This window comes from Erythrolamprus reginae, chromosome 2 (genome assembly GCF_031021105.1).
Source record: "Erythrolamprus reginae isolate rEryReg1 chromosome 2, rEryReg1.hap1, whole genome shotgun sequence".
Lineage (NCBI taxonomy): Eukaryota > Metazoa > Chordata > Lepidosauria > Squamata > Dipsadidae > Erythrolamprus > Erythrolamprus reginae.
Window position 1 is genome coordinate 209,447,226 of NC_091951.1, and position 26,723 is coordinate 209,473,948.

The window sequence follows — 26,723 nt, forward strand, 5'->3', positions numbered from 1 at the left end:
CTGAGTGTATTTGATCAATGTACATGCCATCTTTCTTGCAGAATTTGTCCAAGGCAGACAGCAGTATAATGGAATCAACTAAGTTTGTTCATCATTGTCCTGCCTTATTTGCATAAAGAGTACCACAAACAAAGGCTTATCCATCAGCACATATAGAAAAAGCCCTGTTTGCTTTCCACAGCCAACATTTCTCCCTCCACACCTCTTTACCTAACTCCTGGGGAGGAGCGCCTGAAGTCCACAAGTATAGGGAAGTGAGTTAAGATCAGCTGTTCTCAACTACACGAAATATAGGTCTATCCATCATTTTATATGGAAGGAAGAGTGCCAATATGCAGAGTTGCTTGAGGAATTTGGGGATTTGAAGTCCACAAGTCTTAAAGTTGCCAAGTTTGGACACAGTGCGGTGATCCCCACTGAATATTAGCTTGCTTGTTTGTTTCATTAATAACATAACAGATTGTGTTTCTCACGCATGTTGGGAAACACAGCCTGCAAATAGAAATGCAATGAGTTCAGGAAAACCTCTACTTCTCTAATATGTGGGATCAGCTTTTGTCTCTCTTGATGCCCTTCTAATAAATGAGAATGCTGTTCCCATAATCTCTGCCATTATGGGAGTTGTCCTTCAGACTCCAGGTTGGGATTAAAGTTTTTATGTAGTTCTTTCAAGAGATAGCTAAAAGCTCTTTCTCTTGTCTGCAGAAGAGAATTCTGAAAAATATTTCAAATGCCTTTTTGTTTAAAGCTTGAAAATGCTATAAGAGCCTTAAAAGGTTCTACTCACATTCAGTACTGATGAGTCAATACACAAAAGTAAATATTTTTCTGATTACTTCAAAAATTGAACTAATTATTTCAAGAATTGCATATTTGTTTAATGTAGTTTTTCCTTGACTCTAAGCTTTTTGGGAAGTCTGCTGTCTCCAGGTTGCTTACAGGGGTTTTGAGGTATTTCATTGGATTCTAAGAGAACTTTTGTCCTACTCCACTTCCTATGAGCTTCCAAGATAGGCCCCTTGGTTCATAGAATGGGGATTCTGTTTTCCCTAATTCTATCAGCCATTGAAGTCCTAGGGGAGAAGGAGCCAGTGAGACAGATGTGTCACATCAGGACCTCATGTGATTTTTTTTTTCTAAGAAAGCGGAAAGTATTAGAAAAAAATAAAAAATAAGCTAGATGACATACCATCTCTCCAGATATATTTGAACAATTCCATTTGTGTATGTCAATGATGGGTGAAACAATGATGGGTGAAACAATGCTTCTTATTAGACAAACTGATTGCTTTAAAATGCAGTACAGTGGTACCTGTACTTAAGAACTTAATTTGTTCAGTGACCAGGTTCTTAAGTAGAAATGTTCTTAAGCAGAAGCAATTTTTCCCATAGAAATCAATATAAAAGCAAATAATGGGTGCAAACCCATTAGGATAGAAATAAAAGCTCGGAATTTGGGGAGGAGGAGGAGGAAGAAGAGGAGGAGGAGGAGGAAGAAGAGGAGGAGGACAGTCGCTGCCGAAGGAAGAAGGTGAGATGAGGGGAATCAAAAAAATCCAAAACTTTATGGCTTTAAAAAAAAAGAGGGACTCTGGGGCGGTGAGGAGGAGCATACACCTCCAATACATCTAGCGCGAGGCTGCCTCCCATATACTTCGCCAGAGAGAGAAACCCAGGGGGAATGGCAGGAAACTGGCCGGGCCTTCATGCAGCTCTCATATTTCTTGGGAAATTTTTCCGGGCTCAGGTTCTTTAGTAGGAAATGGTTCTTAAGAAGAGGCAAAAAAATCTTGAACACTCAGTTCTTTATCTAGAAAAGTTCTTAAGTACAGGCATTCTTCAGTAGAGGTACCACTGTGATTACTGTTTTGAGGCACATCTCACTATGACAAATACACTTTGCATGAGCTAAAATTCACATAGAGGTCTTTTAAGTCTTTAGTAAATAGACTCCATAGCCAACTGAAATAAAAAGTGTTTCTTTCTTAACGAATTCTAGTCTAACCCCCTATTCAAGCAGGAGGCCTTATACCAGGGGTCGACAAAGTTGTTCAGAATCTAGGAGCCAGCCAAAAAATTTAGGAGCCAGAATTTTTTTTAAGCAAACTTGGTTTTTTGCCGAGTCTCCACCTGACATCGCTTTCACCCCCTCTGTCTCCTCCTTCCTCTCTCATCTCTTTCCTTCCTCTCCCTCCCTTTCTCTCTTTCCTTTCTCTCCCTTTCTGTCTATCCTTTCTATCTCTCACCCCTTCTCCCTCTTTCATTCCCTTTCTCTCCCTCCCTTTCTCTCTCATTCCTTTCTCTCCCTCTTTCCTTCCTATCTCTCTTTCTTTTTCTCCCTCCTTCATATCTTCTTTCTCTCCCCCTTCCTCCCTCTTTCCTTTCTACTTCTTACTCTTTCTTTCTCTCCCTCCTTCATTCAATTTTCTCTCCCTCCCTTTCTCTCCCTTTCTCTCTCTTTCCTTTCTTTCTCTCCCTCCCTTTCTCTTCCTTTTTCTCTATCCTTTCTACTTCTTACTCTTTCTTTCTCTCCCTCCTTCATTCAATTTTCTCTCCCCCCCCTTCCTCCCTCTTTCCTTTCTCCCCCTCCCTTTCTCTTCCTTTTTCTCTATCCTTTCTGCTTCTTACTCTTTCTTTCTCTCCCTCCTTCATTCAATTTTCTCTCCCTCCCTTACTCTCTCTTTCCTTTCTCTCCCTCCCTTGTTCTCCCCTGGGGCTGCCTGTGCCTGCCCTGCACCACCCAACACGGACGGACAGCCCCCGGTCGTCGGTTCGTCGCCCCCCACCCCCCCACGGAGGGAGATCAGGCTGGCGAGGGCGGTAGAACTACGTCACCAGCCACTGGAGGGAGATCGGGCTGGCGGGGGCGGCGAATCCACCTCCCCAGCCGCGCGGAGGGAAATCCGGTAGGCGGGCGGGTGGCCGCGGCTCCCTGCGCGCCCCTGGAAAAGCGTACAGGGAACGGTGCCCGGGGCCGCTTTAGCCGCCCCCCCTCCCCCCGCCATCTCCCCGCGACTGCCTGTGCCGCTGCAGCCGCGGCCCCCCCCCCCCCCCGCTCCCACCGCCAGGAGTATAAATCCTTCGCTCCCACCGCCAGTGCCCTCCCGCCGGGCAACCAAAGGACACTTGCCGTGCCGGTGCCTCCGACCTTCAGCAGGGCGGGCGCTGCCGTGCCGGTGCCTCCGACCTCCCGGTTCCTGCTCGATGCCGCGGTTTCTGGCACTCTCCTGCTGGGCCCCAAAGAAGGAAGGCGGGAAAAAGGCGCGAAGAATGGAGGTCTCCTTCCTGCCTGCCTTCTTTGGGACCCAGCAGGAGAGCGCCAGAAACCGCGGCATCGGGCAGGAGCGGAGAGGTCAGAGGCACCGCAGCGCCCTTCTAGGCGCCAGACAACATTTTCTAGGCGCCACTGGCGACCAGGCGCCTGGGTTTGTCGAACCTTGCCTTATACCATTGCAGACAAATGGCTATCCAGTCTCTTCTTAAAAGAAACCATTGAAGAAGCACCCACAGCCTCTGAAGGCAAGCCAGTCCACTGATTGAGTCTGTCTGTCTGTCTGTCTGTCTGTCTGTCTGTCTGTCTGTCTGTCCATCTATCCCCTACTCAGGCAGGAGTCCCTATACCATTTTGGACAAATGGCAGTCCAATCTCCCCTTGAAAGTCCTAGTTTCCATTCCCCTTATCATCTTGGTTGCTCTCTTCTTCACTTTCTCTAGAGTCTTAATGTCTTTTTGTAGTGTGATGACCAAAACTGGATTCAGTAATCACTTTATTGTTATCATTGTTAGAAAATTTCTCCTTAATTTGGAATTGGACTCAATTTTCCAGTTACTGGGTGAGAAATTGAATTGCATTTAACCTGTGCCTTGTGTGTATCAGAAAATCCCTTTGACATTTTAAAAGGGAGTTTTTTCTGCTTTTCTGTTGATAAAGACTTTTGATTTTCCTTCTATTGCATGGTGTGTGTCTTTCTGAACTAATTACCCTGTAATTACGGGCGGTTGGGACACGCCAGCAGAACAGAATCTACCTTATTTCTTTGAAATTAGATCCTCTTGCAGTTAATTAACTTTTTTTGCTGTTTTTTGTTTCTCGTTGTTTTAAGGCAGTTTGGAGAATCTGTTTTCATTAGGATTTAGAAAGTAGATGATCTGTGCTTAAATTAACAAGAAAATTGAAACATGAGTATCTGACTATTCAATAAAAAACACTTCTGATTTGCACTGGAGTGGTCACAGACCCTTTAATTTTATTTTTAAATATAAATTGTGGAACGGAAAGTGCAGTGCATTTCTGAATATCTGAACATATTTTTGGAGAGGTGTTGGCAGTTTGACATATTCATATTGCTATTATTTGGATAGTGGTTTAATTTGAAAAGCAAAATTATAAATATTGAGGTGAATCTTATTCTCTTTTCCTTCTTCCTTCATCCCTTTGATGGAGAATTGTTGAGCTGCTTTGACCTCCACTTATAGAAAATATTTTTAAAAATGAACTACATTGAACTGATTTCAGGGGCTAAAAACTATGTTATTTTGCAATTCTATATCTATAATTATGTCCACACACACACACACACACACACACACACACACACGTAGGGCTTATGGGGGGAATTTATATGGTAACATGGGAAAAAACATTTCAAAATGAGCTTATTCTTTACGAAGAAATCTGTGTCAAATTTCCTTTGTTCCAATTCAAAATCTCTCCATTAATGATTGACAAGTGAATTTTAACACATTTCAGATATGCTTGCCTAAAATATGCCTTTTGGACTTCCTAAACAGCAGGTATGTTTAGAACTGTTGCTTCATATTATTATTAATTAACCTTTTGCCATTTCATTTTTACTTCGAATACTCTGCTATAGATTGAGAAACTTTATTTTTTCAACGGATCTGATGGTCTTCCGATCTACATATCAGCAGAAAGCTTGCCCAAATTCTTTGAATTTCTGCTTTTCACCTTTAAATTTTAGAGTCTTTACCATAAAATTATTTGCCCACTTCTTCCTATTGCCATTTTTCTCTTTCTGTTTCTGAATGATAGGCAGGTTGCAAATCCTCCATTTTTAGCTCTGCATCAAAGTGAAATTAACAATGTTAACTCTTCAACATTATTGGGGATGAAATAAATGTGTAAAATCTGATATAGATAAGGTGATGGTAGGTCCCAGACTTATCTCTTTCTTGGTGTTTGATAAATAAACAGAATGATTTTGAAATTATGTCTTAAATCTACATTGGAATCTGTGGTACAAAATTTCTTTTGGCTAAAAAACAATCCTATAAAATGAATTGACAGTGATCCAAAGATTCCATCTGAAATTGATTTGCTAGATGTCTGACTACAGATCAAATTCATCTTATCTCAAAAACTCTGTGACTTATCTGCTGAAGGAAATGTGAAGAGAATGGTTCTTTTCTACATTTAGTTAGATACCTGCACATAGTTTTTTAAAAGCAATTTCAGGACTGGCAGTTGTATTTTTTAAAAAATAAAAGCTTAGATGGCTTTTAATTACAGCTGGCAGACTAGAGATTATAAAACTCTGAATACCAATTGTTTCATCATCTCTTGATTTTTAAGAGTGTAGCAGCTGATCAAACAAAAAGCAAAAAAAAAGACTGTTAGGAAAATTATTTTCTTAAATGTTACTCAGTTTGTTGATGATTAATTTACTTTATTAGGAAGCACATACTAGTGGAGATAAAAATCTTTCCTTGTCTCTAGAAAGTAGTGTCATTTGGAATAATCCCTGGTTGATGTGATGATTCCACAGGTACTCTTCAGAAGAATTGCCTGTTGCTTTCTTCATAGAGGGTGGAGCTAGCATACAAACATGGGTTGTCCTCGTTCGTACAGCCAATAGTACTGAATCTTTTAAAACTGTAAAAGCCTTGCCTCTATTGTCAGGATCCTCAGTCCTTAGACTAAGACAGTGGGCATTTTCCCAAGGGGGGTGGGAAAGGGGTTTTGATATACGTATGAATTGCACCTTTTTCTCCAGACTTTGCTTCGTTATGATGCTTCCAGTTCTGATTTTGATATATTCACTTTTGTCCCTATTGTCCATGACCGTCAGGTGGATCTATCTTCATCCCATGTCCCATTTATGGAATGTACTTCTAACGGTCTCCTCCTGGTACCAAGGAAAACGAAACTTATCTCTCTTCATAGGGACTCCTGCTCCCTTCCCCCCTTTACCCTTTCTACTAACCCCTTCCCATTCCTATTGGCAACCAAGCGTAGAGATGCAGCAACATAAGCGAAGGTTGACACGCGTGGGCCTAAGCTCGCTCTCTATCAAAAATCGCTTGGATCATCTCTTTGCTTCAGATCATCTGAACTGTGAGTACCCAGCTGATTCCCTTGTCATTGGAGTAGCTGGGTCATCCGACACATTTGGAGAATACCAAATTGGGAAGGCTAGAGTAGTGTTGGCGAACCTTTTTGGCACAGAGTGCCAAAACGGGAGCACGCTCATGTGTGCTAGAAACCACAAGAGCAGCTGCTCGCTGTGTATGCACACACTGGGAAGATGACCTTCCAGTTTCTGGTGTGCATACACACACAAAGACCAGATGGCTGGTGTGCACGCGCATGCCAGAAACTGGAAGAGCAGGAACCTGGTGTGCATGTTCGTGTTGGGAAGATGTTCTTCTGGTTTGCAGCACACGCATGAGCACCGGCCACCTAGTCTTCCAGTTTCTGGTGTGTATGCATGTACAAAGACCAGCTGGCTGGTGTGCATGCATGTACTGGAGCCTGGAAGAGCATCTTCCTGGCCCATGAATGCGCACCAGGCAGCTGCTCTTGTGGTTTTCAGCGCTCCCACATGAAGATCAGCTGGCCAGTTCACCGGAACCCAGAAGAGCAACAGGTGACAGTTTGCATACCCAGAGAGAGGGCTCTGTGTGCCATTTCTGGAACGCTTGCCATGAGTTCGCCTACACTGGACTAATTTAATTTAATTAATTTAATTTAATTGATTCAATTTCTTTGCCGCCCAGTTCCATAGGACTTAGGGCAGCTTACAACAATACAAACAATATAATAACACTAAAATAAAAAGAAGTCAAATATTAATAATAGACCCCATTATAAACCCATAACTAAAAAAACCCTATAAAAACCCTAAATCCAATCTGTCAACAACATACATACCAGTCGGCTAGAGCAGTGTTTCCCAACCTTGGCAACTTGAAGATATTTGGACTTCAACTCCCAGAATTCCCCAGCCAGCGAATGCTGGCTGGGGAATTCTGGGAGTTGAAGTTCAGATATCTTCAAGTTGCCAAGGTTGGGAAACACTGGGCTGGAGGATTAAATAGAAAGCATGTCTCCTGTCTTTCAAAATGGCCTGCTTTTTGTAAGAAGCCCTACAAGAAGCCCTGCGGTCAGGCAGATCGCATCCTTGTGTGAACATTGCAATGAAAAAAATCAGTGAAACAAGATATAGCGTTCTTTACATTAGTGAATGTTATTGAGAAATTTACCATAGTCTGTACTTCATAGCAAGCAACTGATAAAATCCATATTTTAACGTACGTTTTAAATGACTTTATTTATAATGAACACTACTGTATTATATAAATCTGCTGTTAGTTTAGTGGTTTGGAGGTTTTTTGCATTTGCATAATAGATGCAGCCAAGATCTAAGTCAGTCCCCACTGCTGTGTTTTTCAAACTTTTGAGACTACATTTCCATTTTCCCTAGCCAGCATGGCTGATTACAATACAGAGGGATGGACGTTGTAGCCTGACTCATCTTGAAATCTCCAGATTTCAGGAAGGCTAAGTGATTCAGTGAAACAGCATGAAGCTGGAACCATTCATTTTAGCGATTGCTAAGATTTTTCCTCTTGTTAGATGCAATATCGGTAGTCCTTGACTTACAGCAGTTCATTTAGTGGCCATTGGAAGGCACTGAAAAAAGTGACTTCTGACCAATTTTCACACATACTACCATTGCAGCATCTCCGTAGTCATGTGATCAAAATTTAAGCAATTGGCAGTTGACTCTTGTTTATCACAGTTGCATTGTCCCAGCATCATGTGATCAACTTTTGTGACCTTCAAAGCAAAGTCAGTAGGAAAGCCAGATTCAGCCATATTACTTACTTAACAACTGCAGCAATTCACTTAACAAATGTGTCAGTAAAGGTTGTAAAATGGATCAAAACTCACTGAACATATGTCTCACTTAGCAACATAAATTTTGGCCTCAATTATTTTCATAAGTCAAGGATTACCTGTATTTGTTTGCTTTTCATGTATCTTTTGAAACATTGTTCTGCTAATTATCATAATTTTGGCATTAGATAATAGCCAGGAGACGTGTTGCTGCTACTACATAACCTGCATCCCCTTACCTGCCTTTGCCTAATCTAGAGGAAGCGGATAGCATATACTGAGGATATTCTTGAGGGGAGAAAAGAAGCATCCAAGAGGCCACTCCTTTTGTCAGTGACTGCCCTGCATAGAGTTTGTGCATCTCTCAGCTTCAAGGAAGAAAATAATTTACTATGTATAATTTATACCTGTGGCGGAATGTAGTCTGGATTCCCAGGAGGGAGGGGCTGCATTCCAGATGATCCAAGACAAAGCAATGTTTGGTTGGCAGAAATAGGGTCACCTCAGCCCCTTCCTAGAGGTTCTCAGAATGCATCTGTCATGATGCAAGTAGTTATTTTAGCTTGGCAAGATTTTAGCCTGCCTGTCTTTCTGATTTATGTGCCACCCATCTCATCTGTAGCTGAGGAATAATAAAGGAAATGCTCAGAAATGCAGTTTTTTGAGCCTGACAATAACAACCATTCAAGTGAAGGGAAGAAATGTTGCTGTCATTGTTCAGTGAAAGTTGAATTACCCAAAAGAATCCAGAGTCCAAATGCAGGATCTGGACTGCTCACTCATGATGCTGTAATTACTAGCTATGTTCCAAAGTAATTAATTTTAAATATTGGAACACAATGCATCCTTATTTTCAAGACGTTTTCAAACAGTGGTTTGTTTTATGCTTTTAGGATGGAAAGGGAACTTGTTAGGAATCTTCCTTAAACATTGTCCAGCTGCAAGTAGTTGTCTTAAGATAGGATGCCAAGTAAAGGAAGTGAAAGATTGCCAGCTGACTTCACTGGACTCCAGGGCTGAGAAAAAAACTTTCCTATTCAACCCAAGTGCTGGCTTCAGGATGGTTTACTCTATCAGCATTAGTGCAAATCTGTTCCCCAGCAGATGCAGCTTCTGTATTAGGAATTAAATGCATGCTTTCCCCCCAGTGATTGGCATTCTTGGGCCTTCTTCGGCTCTAAAGACTCTACCCATTGCAGGTGCCTCAGAGCATTTGGGCTACCTGTCATGTGGGCTTCACTTACAGGATTTCCTCTAGAATGGCTGTAGGTTTCATGCAGGGCTGAACATAATGCCAAAGAAGGAATTTGAGCCATCCCTCTTCAACTGATAAGGTCCCAAAATGTGGAGAAGAGAAAAGGTGAAGGGACAATGTTCTGTGCCTCTGCTATCTCTCTTCACATCCTTCCCATGTTTCTTTTGGATGTGAAAAGGAAACCGATTGGGAGAAGGATGGCTGCACCTTCATTTTTGATCTTCCCACCGAGATTTTCACTTGCAATTCCTTGATTTATTGAGGGGGCTTATGAATGAAATGCAACAGAATGTGTTGGACGTGAGAGAGTGGAATTCGTATTTTTACATTCCTCCCTTTTCAGTTTGAATGCCTGAGTATTCACTTATATTAAAATATGAATTTACGTTTTCAACAGCTAGGTCAAACTGTCCCTATCAAATGAAATGTGCCTAAACAATATCATATTAAAGCATTCCTGATGAATAAGGAAGTAATTCTGCCTAGATATTTGCATTGATATCTCTGGTTAGAAAATGTATCAGAGTTGGGAAGTGACTCTCTCTAGCTAAATCTCATAAGTAGTAGTTTGCTGTTGTGATAGTTTTAATGGAAATACTAGTGGAATTAATCAGGGATGAATTACTTAATAGAAGCAAAATATTTTGGATAGAACATAACTAAGTTGCTAATTGTTCTTATAAAAATAGCCATTGTTGTTCAAGGATTTTATTAATTCAGATTACTTAGTACTTAGAGTACTTGAATTCAGAGCACATAGTTTACTGCTGGTTTGCACATTAAATCATGTCAGTTATTTTAATACATTTGCAGATCATAAGCATTTTGCAGTATATCTTTGTTTCGTCTCACAAATCTATTTAGTTGGAGAATTTGAAACCCATATTTATGCTTTCTCCTGTATTAATTTTCCAGTTTTAAAAGGCCACATGAAAAGGAGGAGAACAAAGGAGTGATCAACAGCAAGGTGGATGGATTCCGTAGGTGTCACAATATGTGCAGTGTTGAAAGACTTGGAGGACCAGGTTGAGGACAGATCATCCTGGAAAAAAACAGGGTGATTGTTAAGATTAACAGGGGCTTGATGGCACATAATCTTTGTCAGTTTTAAAAGTCCTGATCCAATGGTTTTCAATTTTAGTTGGGCATCTGTTGATAAATCTACAGTGTTCCTGTCATTTTAGAGTTTAACATTCTCATGTTTGGAAGTAATTAGTAAACAAAAAGTGGAGGAGGAATGTCTCTTATTTATACCGCTTCAGAGATAGTATTTGCTCTGTATATCACTTCTAGCTCAGTAGTGCTATGTCCAGTATTCCTTCAACCAATTTAAAAACTGAACTCTTTATTATTTATGAGACAGGCATATTAAGAATGTGATACTGTGGAGAACTCTCTGCTCTGAACTTGCTAAAGTTTAATAGGACAGAACTCTCTTGAGATAGTAATTCTGTCACATTGCCATCTGTCATTTGCAAAATTTGAGGAGATGAAATATACATTAGTGCAGCATTTCCCAACCGGTGTGCCGCGGCACACACAGACAGGTGTGCCGCGAAGCTCCTAGGGAAGCTCCAGCTGGGCGGGGCGCTGCCGGTGCCTCCGACCTGGAGCTCCCACTCGCAGCTGTCCCCCGGCTCCTGTCCGACGCTGCTGCTTCCGGCACAAACCTGCTGGGCCCCAAAGAAGGAAGGCAGGAAAAAGGAGAGCTTAATTCTTCCGCGTAAGGAGCTGGGCGTTGGAATTTGGGGTGGGGAGCGATGAAACTGCGGAGGCCGGCTCCGCGGCTGCCCCCACCCCCCAGTGCCTCCGCTCCTCTCGCGCCCCTGGCTTCTCGCCGCTGACGCCCGCCCGCCCGATCTGCCCCTTTCTCCAGCTCCTCCCGCAGTGGTGGCTGCAACGGCGGCGAGCGCTCGGAGAAAACCTTCTCACAGCAGAGGTCGGAGAAGGTTCTTTGGAACGTCGGGGGTGCGTGCGTGCGCGCGCCCTATCCCCCAGCCAGCCTACCCGGAAAAAGCTTTGCCGGCCTCCACAGAGAAGAAAGGAAGAGGGAGAACAAGAAAGAGACAGCAAGAGGGGGGAAGGAGGGAGAGAGAAAGAGAGCAAAGAGAGAGGAAGGAAGGAAGAGAGAAAGAATGAGAGAGAGAAAGAGACAGCAAGAGAGACAGAATGAGAGAGAGAGAAGAGAAAGAAAGAAAGAGACAGCAAGAGGGGGGAAGGAGGGAGAGAGAAAGAGAGCAAAAGAGAGAGGAAGGAAGGAAGAGAGAAAGAAAGAGCAAGAGAGACAGAATGAGAGAGAGAAAGAGAAAGAAAGAGACAGCAAGAGGGGAAGGAGGGAGAGAGAAAGAGCAAAAGAGAGAGGAAGGAAGGAAGAGAGAAAGAAAGAGATAGCAAGAGAGACAGAATGAGAGAAAGAAAGGAAAGAAAGAGACAGCAAGAGGAGGGAAGGAGGGAGAGAGAAAGAGCAAAAGAGAGAGGAAGGAAGGAAGGGAGAAAGGGATGGAGAGAGAGAGAAAGAGGAAGGGAGAGAAAGAGGGAGGGAGAGAGAAATAGAGCGAAAGGGAGGAAGAGAGATTTTTTTGTCCAAACTTTTTTGCGCCCCCCCCCCCCTCAATGTTCCCCAGGATTTTTAAAATGTGAATAATGTGCCGCGGCTCAAAAAAGGTTGGGAAACACTGCATTAGTGGGTACAAAAAGGTTGGACTTTAATGTCTGCCAGCCACATTCTTGTGAGGTGTAAAAATTCTTGTGAGTTGTAAAACTCACAAAAGTTCTGATTTCTGGTTAATGTCATGGGATGGGAGGATACATAGGAATGTACTGTATTGCTTCTTAAACAATATTCGGTATAAAAAATTGGAGGCAAAACCCTGGGACCTTACTTAGGTGTTTAGTAGCATGAAAGACAATGAAGAATTTGCAATGTCAGCTTGAATTGTGCTGATGTGAGTTGCATGATTAGTAGAATGACCCGCTTTCTTCCTATTTCCCACCCACCAAGCCTAGAGTGCAACTAGGAATTAGGTTTTATGCATAGAGCTTCAAATGGATTTTGTCTTACATTAATTAGGGATTAGTTTCCACAGCCATACTGCAATACGCTAAGAGTCTGGCTAGAACTGCAAAGGTTTCCACCAGGTTGTCATTGTTATAGGATATGATAAAACGGTTAAATACAAGTGGGAGAAATCTTTAGAACCGTGTATTATTATACATGTATTGAAGATTGATTTTTGTCTAGATCTGATTGCTTTCATGGATACAGTTTCTAGTATGTCACTCAGAGGCTGAGTGCAACCCTTGACCTAAAAAGCCAAGTTCTTGATTCAAGCCTCTGAATAAAGTCTGGTTGTTTGAAACAATAGTGTTTCAAACTGCAGCAGATATTTGCATACTTGGTTATTGCTTTTCCTTAATTATTTTACTGAATCCCTGCCAACACAGCTTGGTCACCCTTTTTTATCATCTGTGCCAGGCCTTTGTGACCCAGCCTATTAGGGTCGCAGAAAAAGTCTGTGGATTTTCAGCTGCATTGGGTCACATCTTTCTCCTCTTCCCCTTCAGGATCAATTTGACACGATTGAGCGCCACACCCAGTGGGGCCTGGACCTGATGGACAAATACGTTAAATTTGTGAAAGAGCGAACTGAAATTGAGCAGGCATATGCGAAGCAGCTGAGGTAGGTGTGAGGGATTGGGGGTGGCAATGTGGCTGACGGATGCTTAGATTCAGCTTTTAGGGAAAGGAAAGAATCCAAGAACTTGTGTATTTTAGCTCAGCTAGACTGATTATCTCATATGTGACTTGAGATAGATGAAATATAGAGAAAGTAGGGAAAGTCCTATTAAATAAGAATAATTTTATCTAGGCTCTGTATATTAACATTGCCGTCTAACAATGCCAGAAGCTGCTTAAAAGTCTAATATTGAAGTGTAATTATATCTGAACGAGGAAGTATACCTTTTTACAGTGTAGATATGAGATCACTTTTGGTTCCATTTCAGGTCAATATTGTATGTTGTGCATGTTATCTCCTTTGCAGAAATCTTGTGAAAAAGCACCTTCCCAAGAGGACGTCTCGAGAAGACCCAGACACAAAGTAAGCAGTGAGCATACGAGTTTGACAGCAATGAAGTCCGTACTGTACATATTTCAAGCAGACAAATCTTGTCTGTTCTTAAACTTGAGCTTAGCAAGGCCCGGCCAAGATGACTTTGCAGATTGTTCACAGCAGCAGCCGTCAAAGGAATGCCTAGGAAGAAGCAGTTCATGTGATCCAAAGTTGCATCCCCTTTGCAGAATTAATATGAGCATCAGCAGGAAGACAGATGATGAAAGGGAACATTGCAACATAAACCACATGACTTAACATACTTGATTCTTAGGTTTATAAATATGAATGAAGACCTGAGGGACTTACCATTCCAGTCACTCAGTGAAATTTAGCATTGGTTAATGTTATTGGACTGACTGGGCAGCAATCACTAATCTAGTCCACATATCCAGGAAATGGATTTCTTGCTCCAGGAAGTAATTCCTCAATGTGTTTTAATTATTGATCTTGCAATTCAGAATTTATCACTGGCAACTGCTTTCGTTACTGATTGTACTTAGTATGTATGCCCATGTTCTGATGGCTAATATGAGTTTTTAAAAATGGAAAAAAAGAAATACCTAGAATATAGTTTTTACATAATTCTAAAGGTGCATCCAGGAAAGTTACAAAAATTTGCATAAAAACAAAATTTGCATAAAAACAAAAATCCTGTGTCAAATTTTCTTCATCTTAATAAATTGGATACAGACTTTACCCATAGGTGCATGAGTTTTTAAATAAGAAACAGACATAAATATAATGACTACATTCAGTTCAGACTGTCAGTATAGGGAAGTTAGTTTAGGTGCAGTTAGTATCTTTGTGGGAGGTCAATACATTTATGAACACAAGAAGGGCAAACAAAATTGTATTCTGTCTCCAGCAGAGAATGAGGAAATAAAAACAGTCCAAATATAATTCTGCTACTCAGCAACTAGTATTTTGTGGTGGTTCTCTACTCTTTTTTTTCTGAAGAGATGTAACCATCATGGGTGAGAGCAGTTAGTGATGAATCTTCAATAAACTGGTTTAATTGTTTTTTAAATCACCCAAGCTAAAAATGTCATCTTTTTTAAATCACCCAGCTAAAAAATGTCATCTTTTTGCATTGAATTTCTTGCATGCTTGTAGCTATTTTTGTTAGCAGTATATTCTGAAGATTCACCATCTCATTAAGAAGGAATCATTCAATGGTAAAAGGAGAAAACAATTCTACATTTTTTACATATTCTTATTCTCCATTTCCACAGTTTTTAAAAATGTACATGTTCTCCCTCCCAAATTGTGTCTTTACTAAACAAACTCCATATTTTAGGAATTATCAGGGCAGTCCTTACACCTAGCCTTATTTCCATGCTTGTTCTTATCACCTGTATCTTCACTGAATTGTGAAGGACTTTCATTTTCATTGAAGTATATTATGAAAGTTCTTTATTTCAGGAGGAGGACACTATTCTTTGTTATGGGTTAAGTTTAAATAATTATCTTTTCTTTGTAGGTTTTGTCAATACCATGCTTTCCTTCAAGTGGTGAAAGAGCTGAATGACTTTGCAGGCCAACGTGAAGTCATAGCAGAAGACCTTCTAGCCCAGATCTGTCTGGAGCTTTCCAAGGACTTGCAGGAGCTGAAACAGGAGAGGAAATTGGTAAAATTGTTGGGAAATAAACTGTGGCAGCAAGCTATCCAGAATGGTAGTTCAGCTAGTAAGGCAAACATCAGTCTTTGATATCTTATGCCTTTGGCTTGAGAGTTGCATATTTTGATTTCCTTGGCATCTTTATTGTTGATGGTCCACTGAGAATTTGGTGTCTGTAAAGATTGATTTTTACTTCATTCCTTTTTGAAGGTCTGTCATTCATGGAGACCTTCCCTACTACTTCCCTGTTGTTGGTGGTGGTGGTTATTGCTCTTTTTGACAGCTAAAGCTTGTTTTTCTAGATATTTATGGTGCTTGCATATTGCATTAAACACTAATTTGTTAAACAGGCCACAGTAACTTTTTCAAAAAAGTAAATCTTAGGACAAAGCAGGAAACAATAAACAAGTTGTGTGTTGCAGCTTGCATGCTCTAATAAGTCAAAATTTCAATAAATAAGATTATAAATCACAACTTCAAAGTCTGCTTTATTGCCCTAAAACGAATCATGATCTTTTCTCACCAGTCTTGATTATGTCCTCTATGATCACAAAACAATGAAGGCCCTGGAATTTTTTAGATTTATTTTTTTTTACTTTTGTCATGCAAAGACTGATTGGGATAGTGTTTCTAATTTATGAAAATTTCAAAAATTGCTTGCCTGGTGGCATGGAGGAGGGCAGCAGTTTGAAGAGAAACTGCAGTTTGTTTGTTAGTTTGAGTTGAAAGGGACCTTGCAGGTCATCAAATCCAACCCTCTGCTTATTTATTTTAAAGATTGCAAGAGTTCCAGTTACAGATCTCCAAATGGCACAAGTTGTCATTGTGTGATTTTGCTCTCAGAAAGATTTCTGCAGTGCAATAGTAGAATTTATCTTGTCTTCTGGTGTGTTTGCATTTAAATAATGTTTCAGTGTAGGAATTATAGCAACACACTCATTATAACTGTAAAATAAAGAGGAATGATTCCAAGAGCTTCCCAGAAAATGATGAGGATTCTTTTCTGAATTGATAGGACTTCTTGTCATAAATCTTGTTCCCAAAGTCCTCTCTTGGCAAATTTGCCTTTGGATTTCTGAGAGTTTGAGTGGCTAGGAAAATGTTTTAACAGCAATTATTCACAATATGTTGTTCAGGTATTTTGTTAATGCAGTATTTAAATATTTATTTTTTTATCATTTATTTAAAGAGTACCTTATATGTATCTCCATTACAGTGGTATTAGATCTCAGATATGAAAGAATGCATAAATTATAAACAGGATATTATCAGTATCGTGTTTAGATATTCTTTAAATATCCCCCACTTATTTTTCTATTTTGGGAATTTATAGATATTCTTGGGGATAAAATATGTAAATGAAAAATATGTTTTGTGAAAGCAAAAGCCAGCTTTGATGTAAAAAAAGCCATGGGGCTATTTGATGTTTGAAATCTCTTTGAGGATGATTTCTGGGGTTGTTGAAGGTTTTACTCATTGGAAATATTGTCATATAATTATTTGGGGAAGGAGACTCAGTGTATAACTTTTCATAATGATTTCTTTTTCTTAAATTCCTTCCCAGTATCTGCAAGAAGGCCGAAGGGCGCAACAGCAGCTAGAGAATTCTTTCAAACAACTTGAAAATGTGAGTTCTTATTTTCCTTTAGCAGTATAGATTAACATTCAGGTTGCATGCTAGTTGTAAGGATTCTGTATTTTTGTCTGTGAAAACTGAAAACTTGTTTGCTTGATTCAAGCTCACAGCTGTGGAGGACACTGTTCCCCCTAGAGATCTTCAAACATGGATGAAAACATTGCGTAGAAAATAAATGGAGCTTTTTTTTTTTCAGCAACAATTCATCTGTCCAATCTTTAAAAATTCCTTGGAGAATTCATGTATACAAGGAAACAGTGTCAACATCCAGGGTGCATGTCAAAAGGAAGAACTTTAGGCTGCTGGTCCTTAGAAAGCAGCTCTGTTTTGGAAATTTCCAAGACTTTCTGATCTCTCTTTTCCCAACCTGATGCCCTCCAGATGTGCTACATCTGTCACCCTGTAATTCCAGACCAGGATAGTCTGTAAGGCAATTGTAGTTCAATCCAGCTTTCAGCACAAAATTAGGGGAAGCTGCTATAGATTTTTGTATATTGATAAAAATAATAATCATTGAGTTAGTTTTCTAGGGAGAAACCCAGTGATGGGCTCCTACGGGTACGGTCAGGTACGCAGTACCAGTAGCAAGAGTTTAATCAGGTACACAGTACCGGTAGCAAAATTCTGGGTTTTTTTTTTTCTTTTTTTCCCTTCTGGCTCTGAGTATGTTTTTCCAATTGCAGTAAATGAGGTTGAATGTGTGTACATGCACTTTATATAGTAATCAGGGGTGGGCTACTGCCCGGACAGGGGGGCATGCAGTGGGGTAGCGAAAATGGAGCTCCACCCCAGACCACCCAATTTGCACTAAAAGGTGTTGAAACAAAATGCATAAGCCATACCCACAGTGTGGTAGTAAAAATGTTGGTAGCCCATCACTGGAGAAACCCCACCATTAAAGTAGAGTTTAGCTTTTCAGGGACAAAAGCAAAGTCTTTCTCTAGGATCATTGTCACTGATAATGTCGTATTAATCTAAACAGAAAACTCTAGCAATTCTTGTCAATGCTTAATGTTTTCAGGGTGTGTCTTTCTGCATGATCAAAATAAAAGTTCCTATGATTGAATGTTTCTATTCAAAACATCAGATTTTCATAAAGTACAAAACTGTGCACATCACCAGAATGTGTGTCTGTGTGTAAACTAAGCATCCATATTGAATTAAAAGTTGTATTCCAAACCTCAGAGTATTATAATACGCCTGCTGCTCTTTCTGTCTTGTTCTCACCAATAGAGTAGCTGAGATGTGTCTTCCATTATTGCAGTTTTTCAAAGTAGTTGCTTAAGTACTTGTCAAAGATCTTCCAGTTTGCAACAGCAGTTCTGCTCCCTCTTTCAATACATTTCTGTTCATATCATGAGATATTACAGTCTGAATCTCTTTTTAAGCACGTTTTTAAAGAGCAGGAGCAGAACCCCTCATCCTCTTTCCAGTTCTTATTTCAAAGCTCAAACAGCTCATCAAATCAAGCCTATTCAGTGATTGGTCATAGCTCAAGTGATGAGTCTGTTACCAAAATGGTGTTTCAAGTCATTCCCACTCGGGTAAGCCAGCAAAGGGAAGGCACAGCACTGGGCTGCAGGGAAGGGTGACACTCTGGTGCTTTTCTTCACAGAGCAAACGCAAGTTTGAACGTGACTGCCGGGAGGCTGAGAAAGCTGTGCTGAATGCAGAGAAGCTGGATCAAGACATCAATACTACCAAGGCAGATGTGGAGAAGGTCAGCATCTGGACTGTGCCGCTGCTTCCCAGCCCCAGGGGTAGTTATGAGGACGTCTGTAATGGAAGCGATGATTAAGATCCTGACTCATTTGTGCTAAAGCCCAGGAATGGAGCTGGTTATGCTGGCGTTATGTTTCTAAGTAAATGATGGCTTGTTTCCCCAGTAAGTCAAAAAACCTGTGGCATATCTTAGGGGAAAATTTATGGAGAAAAAGAATGATGCCAGTTTATGTCAGCTACTCCCCAGTCCTTTGAAGTCTCGATGCAAGAAGTGTAGACTTTTTTAAAAAAACAACCCTCGATTTTCAGAATTTTGCTCACATTGTTCAAACTTTTATGGGGGGATTTAAGCACTTGGTGTTAGGAGTTTGGAGCACCTGAAGAAAGTGGCCCTTAATTCTAACTGGTAAAACTAGAGTGCTCTTGTTTCTACCCGAGTGATCATTTGCTACTGAGGGCCATCAAATTAAGCAGCACTGAGACAAAGAACAAGAAGTGCATACTTGAATAAAAAAAATTCAAAGCTGGATTGTATTTGTCGCTTGTGGCTTTGCTTGAAATATGATTTTCCTCCCATCACTTCCCCAACTTTTCCCAGGCCAAGCAGCAAGCCAACCTGCGTAGTCACATGGCTGAGGAGAGCAAAAATGAATACGCGTCATATCTTCAGAAGTTCAATCACAATCAGAACCAGTTTTACTTTCTGGAAATGCCACAGATCTTCAATGTAAGTCTTTAAGCAGTTTTTGCCGTTTTTTTAATCTTCAATTGATGCCTTTTTCTGTATTGTATTAAAAAGTCCCTTGAAGTAGTTTGTACAAGCAGTAATAATGAATGTGAAATAAAAATTGTAAATTATCCACTCTAAGTGCTTCTAAAATGATGTTTGTCCATTGTGTTCGAAGAGGACCTTGGCATCTAATGGGTTGTGGGCTGTACCTGATGTGTCCGCAAGTGGCTGGTGAGGCCTATACGATCACGAAATTTATTTATTTTATTTATTTATTATTTAGATTTGTATGCCGCCCCTCTCTGTGGACTCGGGGCAGGCACACGTTGGGCAGGCATTTGGGGGCATTACGGTTGCAGCAATTGCAGCTCTGGCTTTGCGGAGTGCTCGCTTCTCTTCTGCTATGAATGTTCTTCTGTCCTCAGATGTCTGGCAGCCGTGTCTGGATCAGCATGTGTCATGTTGGTCGATCTTGTGCCAGGGTTTCCCAGGAGGTGGTGTCGATATCGAGAGACTTGAAGGGGGCTTTCAACGTGTCTTTATATCACTTCCTTTGTCCCCCATGCGATCGCTTTCCTTTAGACAGCTCACCATAGAGGAGCTGTTTAGGGATGCAATGACCATAATCTGAAAGGTGAACAATAGAAACAGATATAAGAATTAATCAAACAGCAGCTAAAGTCAAGGGATCAGTTCAAATATAAAGATTACCCCAAAAAAAACCTGGAAAAGAAAAACAAAGATCTGCAATAGGCATAATAGAAGTCCACAGGGTTTTATACTTCGTAGCTCCCCCCCTGGAGGGATCCTAGAATAGCTCCCTCATCCTGACTCATAAAACTAGAGGATTTTTTTCTACCAGTCTGCTGCCAGAAAGGAGCTGTGATGCTCAGTAATTGTAACTATGATCTTGATCACTAAATTCCTCTTGGCCTCATAAAATCTGTAGAAGAGTCCTTATTGTGCAGATGCTTGCATGAAGAAGGGGGTCTTTGGAAACAGCCATACTTCCTACCAGAAAATGTTTCCTTGTGGAGTTCTTCACCCTTGTTACTGACTGGCAAGCCAGGTGACCTCTTTGGACTAAAGCAGAGAATCTGACTGACTGTAGAGCATATAGCTCGCCTAGCATAGGGAGAGACAGTATTGAATGTGTAGGTGAAGAGCTAATGGTTCTCCAGATGCAACTGTAGTAAGACCTGCCCATTATGTTTAATAGTCGTGATGGTTGTAAAACAAGTCATTCACATGACCAACACAGTTTAAAATTTTTTTTGTGGTGATCATTAAGCAAATCCATTGTTCAGTGTGGTTTAATTTTGCCCAAAACCAAAAGTTCAAGTTTTCGGCAAAACCATCACAAAACAGTTATATGGAGTGGACCATGGGACACTGAAAACTATCATAAATACAGCTGTGTTGTTGAACAACCATAATTTGCTCATGTGACTCCATAGGGGCTCCCCAATCATTGGAACTTTGACTCTAGGTTGTAAGTAGCCCTTAAGTAGCCATCCTAACAGTCACTATCCAACTGGTCATAAATCAAGGATTATTCAGACTGTAGTTTGATGCCACATTTGAAACTGATGCCGAGGGACAGCCAGCCTCACAGAACAACTGGAGAGCTACCTTCTGCTCAGTGGCAGCTTCCAGACTGTGAGGATAATCCCAGTGCTGAGGCTGTTATAGGATGGAATATTAAAATTAGAGTGGAGTCTCCCAGTCCAGATAGAAATTTGGGGAAGCTGAACTAAGAATATTGGAGGTCATTTCATGTTTAATTGCTTGCTTAAGATTAACAACATTATGTTCTTATTTTGTATACTATCCCCATCAAACTCTGGTGGCTCATCAACACAAAATTCCTAATAAATCCACAAAGCCATAATCAATATCATCAGAGACCATATATAGCAACCAAATTCTTTGATACACTATTGTCCAAAGTATCAACAAAAAACAAAAGGCATTTTTTTTACTAGTGTCCTAAATGGCAGCAAGGTCATGCTTATATGGGAGGAGGGGAGGGGAGGACATTTTTGAATCTTGTGAGGGAGTGAAACCCACAAGCATGGCAGTTCAAACTTAATAGACAGGATAGGTTCTACTCAGAGAAGCCAATCCTGCAGAATCTGAGGACCTAAACCAGGGGTGGGTTCCACTTACCTTCCCTACCGGTTCACATCGCGACGAAAGTGCGCATTTTGCATGCATGCACCCCCCTCATATCGTGCAAAGCACCCAGTGACCTAAATTATAAACAGCTTTATAAGGGGTGATCAGTATTGCAAATGTGCCCAAAACCCCTTCGGAAACTGATGCTGCTCTTGAAAACTAGGTATTAGTCAGTTAAACCAGGTTTGGCCATTTTATGCCAACTATAGTACCTGAATAGCTTCAAGCATCACCTACAAAGGTCACAAGGGCAGAGCACCTTAGTCCAGGAGCTGCCTTATCTGATTGCCAGCTATAAAGCTGAGCAAAACATCTAGCCATGATTTTCACTTGTTGCAAGAGTGGTTAGCTTAGGGGTCATCTAAATCTTGGATCAGTTTCTGGGGAAATGCAAACCCATCAGGAACAAAAGATGGTGTTACCCCTGGATCCAGGGGATTCTAGCCACTCTATCTTGCTAGGATTAAAAGTAAGGAACTTTTGTCCAGTCCAGTTTCCCATAGCCTAAAGACACTGAGTTGAAGTATCCATGGTATCTCCTGCCCAGTCCTGGGTATCATCTCCTCACTGATGACAGATGATCTCTCCCCATGGTTTTGGGTAGATGTTAAGTAGGATGGGAGAGAGGCCCAACTCCTGAGGCAACCCACACATTACATAATCTTTTAATTAAAAAGTGATTTTGGAAACTGTTGTGCTGCAAAGAATGCATCACCCCCTAGTATTAATGTCATAATTCTTTGCAGAAATTGCTAAGGGGCCCAGAAACATTACAGTGCTGTGTTTGAGAATATTCTGGGGTCCAGCTTTCTTGTCAACTTGTTAATTGATTGGCCATACCCATTGTGGCTACTGTTTTGTGAATAAGTAAGTCTCCTGTAGTATTATCTAAAGCAACAGCAATTGGGTATTATGAATAATCCTTATATTTCAATTATTACTGAGTCCTTTTTTTCTTGCTTGTTGTCTAGAAGATGCAAGAGATGGATGAAAAACGGACCCGGCGTCTCAAGGGAGGCTATAGAATCTTTTCAGAAATAGAACAACAGGTCATGCCAATCATTGGCAAATGCCTGGAAGGCATGAAGGCAGCTGCAGAGGTGGTTGATGAAAAAAAAGTAGGTGCCTGGAGATACCTTATTCCTCCATGTATGGTAGAGGCTGGAAAGAATACAGGGTTTCTGTTAACAGTGGCACCTCATATCCTTTGCCTGGGGAAGTTGGGGTTTGGGTTTTCACTGATAGATATGTTTTCTGTCTTTGAATGATGGCTTTGAATGCTGGCTGTGCTCAGAAACAGTCCTGTTCCTGACATTATGGACAGTCCTGTTCCTGACATTATGGACAGGTACCGGGAAGGGATACACTTATTTTGTTTAATTAAAAGTTATTCAAATTCAATGACCTTTCCTTGAGAAGTTATATTTAAGCTATTCTCAGGACTGCATGTCTGAAATGCTGCTCCTAGACCCTATTCTTGGTTCATATGGAGCTTTGCTTCTAATCTCCCTTGCAGGCTCAGTTGGAGTTGGGTTGACAGTTTTCCTGTGAGCTTTTTCCTGTTTTATTTCAAAAGGATGCTTTTCTTCTGTTAGGACTCGCAAATGTTAATTGAACTGCACAAATCAGGTTTTGAAAGGCCAGGAGACATGGATTTTGAAGACTTCAGCCAACCCATGAATCGCACCTCTTCCGATAGCAGCCTGGGAACTCCCCGGGGGACCCTGGACGGCCGTCTGGATACCCGACTGCTAGGCAAGAACAAGGGGAAACGCTGGCTCTTCAGCAGGAAGAATAAGGTGAGAATCGATATAGAGGGCTGGCAGCATTCTGAAGGTAATTGAGAATGATTGGTCCTCTGTCATCTTTCTCTTAATATCTCCTGGGTTCACAGACCAGCAGTATCTTGGGGCAGGAGTATAGGGAAGGAAGAGGATAATCACAGAGTTGTTAGCTTGTTTGAATATTACTCTGAAATCCTGGATTTCCACAGGAGCCCTATTGCATTTAATTGCCCCTGCCTTTCAGGCTGCTGGCCTACCACAGCAGATCTCTCAGCTGAAATATCCTATGGAAGTCCGCATGTTATCATACTAGCACTCATTGCTACCTCCATTCATTCTTTGGCTGACTTCTTTCTTCTTTCCAGCTGTTTGCACTAGTCCTCATGAAAGAGCTATGGTTGCTGACTTTCTAAGTCAAATCAACGCTGCTCAGGAAAATCTGGGCCAAGATAGAGTTCAGCTATTATATCAGCTGCTAGAGGGCCTTAGCTAGAACATCCCTTCCCTCTCCACCACTGGATCTCATCAGCCTCCTGTTACTCAAGGCCCTCCCACTGTGGAGGTCTTGGAAGTCTGCCCTAGAGCAGCATATTCCAAGAAGCCATTCCCAGCTGCCCCTGTCTTTTTCCTGTAGTCCCAAAATGAACTCGTAGGCTTGTGTGCTGGAGATGATGATGACGATGATGTCAGAGGCCAAGGGCTGCTTCAGGGAGCTCTCATTTTGTTTCCTATTAATTTTCCCCAGAGGTTCTTTCTTAGCCTTTGCGAGGACACTATTTCAGCTGGCCTGTGCTCCTTTTTCCATCCACACAGGGACCCCCTTTTCCCCCCAACTTGCCATGGCCATCCAAGAGAGTCTGAACTCTCTTGCCTTATATCTGAACTGAGCATTTCTCTCACCCCTCTAATTTTAGTTCTGAGTGCAAATGTTTTCTTAGCCACATCTGCCCTTTTGATCTTGCAATACAGATGCTGCACAGAAGCCAAGTTCCGCGGCTTTTGTTCACATCTATAATTGGCCTCTACTTTGCCTACATCTCTATTTTCCTACTGGGTAATTTCTTCCATATCCTCCGCGTTGCCTCCTTGCCTCTGTGCATAGGTGAACTTTACTGCCTTTTATCCTTGACTATTCACGAATGACTTCAGGGCAGGGAAAATGAAATTCCCTGAATTCTCCCTTAAGGAGCTTGCTAAGCTGCTTTTGAGCCTGCCTCCAAGAGATACCTAGAGGGTGGTTCAGCAGTGATTCCTTTCACTTTCTAGACTAATGACTGTGTTTCAGAGCAACCTGCTTATAAACTGTCTCAAATTACTTTCTCCTTCCCTAATAAACTATATGAGAGAACAGTTGCATTCCTTAGCTTGCAACATTAAGTAAAAATTTGCCTGTTTAGTGTGTATAATTACGAAAGCTTGGCAAACATTATAATTGATAAAGCTTTATAATAATAAACATAAATCTTATTTGGTTGCCTAAACAACCTTAGGTTAGTACATATTGTCTTTATTGTACTACAGAAGAGGGTGGAGAGCAAGCAGCCTTGCCTAAGGCAAATATGACCAGTTCAGAAGTGAGGTGAGATTTGATGAGTCTCATCCTGCCAATATAACTCAATGCTGTTTGGGTTATTGTCTCCTACTTTAGAGCATTTTATCTTGTCTGCAGTGCTTCAAGAGATTTTAAAGCAAAATGAACATGTTCTTCTGAGCTGAACAGGCATTTCCATATCTATATCCATCTTAAATTGGCTGCAGCAAAGATGGATCTGTATTAACCTTGGAGAGAAGATAGATGGTTGGGTAGATAACCAGCTTCTTCTAGCCTAAGTACCTTCCAGACATATGGATTTCGACTCTCAGAATTCCTCATGTTGGTGATTTTGTTGTATCTCCCTGTGTGGATCATTCCATGAAAAGGCTGCAGGGCTTTGCAACTCCTTAACACACTGCGCTTTTAATGGCATTGGGCAACAACAGCACAATCCCAGGAAAAAATCCAAGACCTTGAAGGAGGGAGATGGGTTAAATGCATGCTCTGAAATGCTGCGCAGCAGTAGTCTCTGGCTCTCCTGAAAGGCTTTCCATCTTTGGCTACTAACATTGGACCTCTTCCCTTCGGACAATAATTTTGAAGTTTAAGGCCAATTTTGCCCTCCCGCATAACAGATGTTGAGAGCCAGATTACCAGACCTGGGGATTGGGTGGGTGGGTGGGGGAGGGGGGCGGAAGGAGGGGGAGGGGGAAAAAAACCTATGCCATGTTGCCCTGAGGTATGCCAATGCCAAGTCAGCTCTGCATCTTGCCACACTCCTTATCTTTTTTCATTTGATCCCCGGTGGCCAGGTGTTTCTGTGCCCTGTGTGCTGTTTTCTCTTCCCCATGTATTCCTGGGTTTTGTTACAGTACATTCCTGTTATATTGGATCTCGCGGATTTATAGTTATTGCCTTGTCTGGTGAATGTGGTAGCCAATGTAACCTGCTGTTTCTACTGAAGGCAAATGGCTACTAGCAACCCCTCTCAACTATTGGCCAATGTAGTCCTTTCCATTAGGAGTATATATGCAATATAGATGGAATGTACTGTAGTTTTTCTGGTGGCGGGATTTTTTTGTATGTGTGTCTTTTTATTTTCTTACAACATATTTTTCCCACCCTTTTGTGTGTTTTTTCCCCTTTATTTCTTGTTCGTGGCCCTTATCTGTCGCTAGCTCCCGACCCCTCCCCTCTCCCCTATAAATTGCCCTTCCTCTTCATCTTCCCCATCCTCCTCTGCCATCAATGGACCTCCATCCCCCAAATTCACTCGTGACCCTCTGTCTTACTGTTTGAACGAGATCAATAAGACAGTCAAACCCCGCATCACGTCCTTCCGCAGCCTCAAACGGGGGGTAAGTGGATACCTTTGTTTGCTTAAATCACTGTCATATGTCTGCTGCTGCCGCTGCTGCTGCCCCCACAGCCACCACCACTAAAAGGCTCCTGCCAGGTAGAAAATCAGTTCTGGTTTATGTTCTGATAAGACAAAAATCCATACCCACTCTGCTGTTTCCTTTGAAGCAGCAATTACACAGTTCAATGAATATGGAAAAAAGACATTTCTAGCGGGAAAATCCATTCGATTTCCTTGTTGGTAAGTTTTACATTGGTAAGGCAGAACTAAACCAAGGCTTTGACCAATTGTCTTTAGAAATGTTTAAAGGATGAGAAAGCAAAAGAGAAAGCAAGAGGCAGAGTACCTAAGAGCTCTGCTGGATCAGGACATCCAACATTATTGCTCCATAGCATTGCAACTACGGAAAGGAAAGCTCTTCACTACCATCGTTCCCCAACACCTAATAGTCAAGGCATGGGATTCTGGAGGGAACAAGCAGCCCCAAGGTCATTTGATAGTCTGGCATTCACAGATAAATTTTTCTAGTCTCATTTTTTTAAATGATGCATTAGTGGCCATAGTCATGTTTGATGGCAACAAATTCCTCATTTTAATTGTGTTATGTTAAAAAAGAAAAAGAAAAGGCCTGCCTTTGATTACCTGTGAGT

General features: G+C 41.3%; 1 protein-coding gene across 2 annotated transcripts in view; it reads left to right on the top strand.

Annotated features, from left to right (window-relative positions):
- The window catches only part of TRIP10 (thyroid hormone receptor interactor 10), an 85,252-nt gene that overhangs the window by 45,521 nt on the left and 13,008 nt on the right, over positions 1–26,723 (top strand). The window contains exons 2-10 of one of the 2 annotated variants that reach the window (XM_070741572.1): positions 12,960–13,075; positions 13,439–13,495; positions 14,991–15,138; positions 16,694–16,756; positions 18,381–18,485; positions 19,086–19,214; positions 22,367–22,513; positions 22,991–23,194; positions 25,892–26,071. In XM_070741572.1, the coding sequence (XP_070597673.1) occupies positions 12,960–13,075; positions 13,439–13,495; positions 14,991–15,138; positions 16,694–16,756; positions 18,381–18,485; positions 19,086–19,214; positions 22,367–22,513; positions 22,991–23,194; positions 25,892–26,071 (1,149 nt within the window). The remainder of the gene's footprint in view (positions 1–12,959; positions 13,076–13,438; positions 13,496–14,990; positions 15,139–16,693; positions 16,757–18,380; positions 18,486–19,085; positions 19,215–22,366; positions 22,514–22,990; positions 23,195–25,891; positions 26,072–26,723) is intronic. The other variant, XM_070741573.1, reaches the window with a different exon arrangement.